Below are 3,370 nucleotides of genomic sequence, written 5' to 3' on the forward strand. Positions count from 1 at the left end.
AGCTTGAACCCTTCATGACAGAGACTGTAGAACCCAAAGTACCAATTTAACGGGGCCCATAATCTTTGAATTACAGGACATATTTTGGTGTTTTTAACATCAGACTAATATGATGTCTATAGAGAGGGTGACATCACAGCTCAGTCACTGAAATCAAACAAAACTTAATAATTATTGGTGGCCTGGAGCTGGCACTATGAGAGGAAATTAGCCGAGCCCTGATGATTGGATTATTATTAGAGTAAGATAAGCTCCTTTTTCTGTTTGTTGAAGCCCTTACATGTTTTGTTAGTGCTGTCATGGATGCCAATTTATGGTGATGGAAATAAAGGTGTGATTCTACGCGCTCCCCGAGGACTGGAAGAGGGAGGAGGCAGCATGGGTAGGGACAGCAACAGCAACAGTCTTCTCAGTAACACAGAGACTTTTTCTTCTTCTTTTTTTCTTTTTTTAATTTATATTTATTTGTTTACAGTGGCATGGGCTCAGATGTATGGATGATCCAAATCATTTGTTGCATGTTCTGATATCCCTTAAATACACTGCCAAGTTTTCTCTGATATCTTTCCCATCCCCTTTACACGTCTACAAGACATCCCGGAAGTCACTCCCAGTCTACTCCTTAATCACGCAAGCGGGCACTTCTCTAATCAGAGTCACGAGTCGTTCCTAGCCACGTGCTCTTCTTCCACTTAGATTGGCATCGTGTGGTGATCACGCAGCTCACTCGACTTCTGTCTCGCTTGGAGGCACCCTCTGTCCTTGGCATTCCTTTCCCATGCTGTTTATCTTGTTCTGCAGCTTGTGCTCTAATTATTCTCCCTTGAATCCCCGCATTTCCTCTGCAAGCAGCAGGCCGAGAGGACGATGTTGTCCTCCCAGCCCGCCGGAGCCGCGCTCTGACGGCAGTGCGGTGCCGGCCTAGCGCCGCCGCCGGGGCCGCCTCTTGCGGGGCGGGGTCGAGTTCTGGCGGCTGCTGCTGGCCTTCCTCTTCGGGGGGCGCCGGGGCCCCCCACGCGAGCGGTCCCTGCCCCGGGCGGAGGGGCCCGCTGCCGCCGCCTGCCCTGGCTCCTCCTGCGGCTCCTGCGCCGAGGGCGCGGTGGCGGTGCTGGGGTGCCCGGGTCCCCCAGTAGAGCCGCCGGGCGGCTCCTCGGTGCTGGGCCCTGCGGGGCTGGTGGAGCGACCTGGGCCTGAAGGAGGAGGCTCCTGATGGGAGGTGCTGGTGATGGGGCTGGCTGCAGGGCTGTCCTCCCGTCCTCCAGCAGCGTGGCTGACCTGGTGGTCCAGCTGGTGGCGGATTGTGGGGCCGTACAGGGCTGCAATGGTACTGAAGAGCCTTCTTACAAACGGCACCGCGTTGCCATCAGTGATCGAATGCAGCTCCCGCACCAGCACCTCCTCATCCAGCCCAAGCTCACAGAGGAAGTTGATGGTGGTCCACTGTCCCGCTTCCACTTCCCACCAGCCATTGGTGGACACCTGCTGAAACTCCTCCTGCAGCCATTGGAGCAGGGGTTCGAGGTCTTCTGGATGTTCCTTGAAAAATGCAGTCCAGACCTCAGCAGGGAAGCTGTGCTCAGGTGGGATGAGCACCGGCTCTGCAGGCCCCTGCTCGTCCTGCAGGCCTGGATCCGAGTGCGCTGCGGGCTGCGGGACAGCACACTCCAGGTAATCGTCATCCGACCTCACCGAGTATCGGATGGTTGTTATTTCGTGCCCGCATACGGCACAACTCGGCTTCCTGTTTGCCCACCAGATGGCACAGCCGTAGCACAGCTGGTGTTGGCAGGGGGTCACGTAGCTGACATCTTCCCGAATTTGCCCGCAGATGGGGCAGATCCATTCGGATGCCACGTCCATGGCCCCGGGCTGTGCGGTGGGCTGGGGAGAGCTGAGGTCAGGAAGCTGCTCCCCTCACTGGTGCTGCAGCAAGCAGAAGGTGTTACGAACTGCAAAAGAGAGAGAGAGAGGCCATGGTCACTGGCTGCCCCGGTCCCTTAGGGGCAAAGCCTCCCGGTCCCTGTTCCCCACTGGCTGCTGCAGGGGCCATGATGTCCTGCACCACTCACCTCTGCCGCTACAAGCGCACCCTGTGCGGCCCCAGCTGCCTGAGCAGGCAGGGCTGGGGGAAACGCTGGTGATGCTGTGGGATGGGCACCAAGAACTGGTGCCAGCAGCCCCACAGCTCAACGCAACCAACTCGCTCAGTGCTCCAAGTCTCGCAGCTGTGCTCAACTGGAGTCCAGGCACGAGTGCACACTGGTCTCTGGCAGAGCCTGAATCTGTACAGAGAGGGCTAGTGAGGTCACAATGATCTCCATTGCTGACATCACAACCCCTTGGTCGGTGACCTCAGCATCCATTGCTGCATGTACTGGGGCCCTTGCCTGGGCCTCCATCATCCTCCATCATTCCGTGATTTTCCTTTGTAATGGCGATATATTTGGGGAAATAAAAATTGCACATATTTACTCTCTCCACAGTAATCCATCTTCTGTGAACTGTTCACACTTTCTGAAACTTAAACACTTTTTTGCCTCTTCTAGTTTTGATACAAAACAAATTGATGTTGGTCTTCGCTCCAGGCTTGCTTTTTATACTGAATGCTAACAGCAGGGCTTTTGCTCACACTTTCCTATGCCACATACAGTAAGGAACCTGCTTCATCATGGGGTAGGACTAGATGATCTCCAGAGATCCCTTCCAACAATCCCACTCTACATTCTATGATTCTGAAAATTTGATGGAGATAAGAATTGGTGATAAACTTTGCCTGAGACAATGTGGCTAGACAGGTATACAGAGCCTGCTTAGCTGTAGAAAAAAATAAACTTATTGATGCTCTCAACCCTAACTCTTAGAAATCCGTTATACTGGATGTTGAGATTACTTACTGCTCATCTGGTGATAGGCCATATTTCCAAATATGGACCTGTTTACTGATTTGTGTCTGACTCTGAGACACAAGCTATAACAATCATTCCACTTCAACTCTGCCATACCAGAGACTGTAGAACCTGATCTACAGATCCAGTTTCATGGGATCCATAATTTCTTTTTTGATTTCAGCACATATTTTTGAGAACTGGTAGTGATTTATCACCCTTAGGGAATCAGAGCATCTACTATATACTTAGGAGTTGTTCCAAAGCATCTATAGGTTATCAAAATCTTAAATGATGTCAACATGAAGCAATCCAAACTGTACAGTCTAAACTTTTAGATTTTTTTAACTTGATGAAATACTGGCTGGGAAACTTCTCTTTTTCTTTTTACAGCAATATCTCTGAAGTGAGTAAGGCTGTTAAGCCTGCTAGGCATTGAAACTGTAAAAAAATTTCAAAGAAAAATGCTGCTATATCCCAGCAAC

At 51.5% G+C, this 3,370-nt stretch overlaps 1 protein-coding gene across 1 annotated transcript; it reads right to left on the reverse strand.

The window, feature by feature from the left end:
• Window positions 1-265: 265 nt before the first annotated feature.
• Window positions 266-2,156, reverse strand: LOC149918427 (uncharacterized). Its single transcript, XM_090137028.1, has 2 exons — window positions 2,070-2,156; window positions 266-1,949 (listed from the first exon to the last, which is right to left on the reverse strand). The coding sequence occupies exon 2, from the start codon at window positions 1,858-1,860 to the stop codon at window positions 922-924; it is 939 nt and encodes a 312-aa protein (XP_089993154.1). The 5' UTR covers window positions 1,861-1,949; window positions 2,070-2,156; the 3' UTR covers window positions 266-921.
• Between the last annotated feature and the right edge of the window lie 1,214 nt (window positions 2,157-3,370).

The sequence above is a fragment of the Phasianus colchicus genome, chromosome 3, assembly GCF_987193195.1.
Source record: "Phasianus colchicus chromosome 3, bPhaCol1.hap1.1, whole genome shotgun sequence".
Classification (NCBI taxonomy): domain Eukaryota; kingdom Metazoa; phylum Chordata; class Aves; order Galliformes; family Phasianidae; genus Phasianus; species Phasianus colchicus.

Excerpts from the sequence above, each read along its gene's own strand:
- LOC149918427 (XM_090137028.1), bottom strand. The coding sequence starts at position 1,860 with ATGGACGTGGCATCCGAATGGATCTGCCCCATCTGCGGGCAAATTCGG.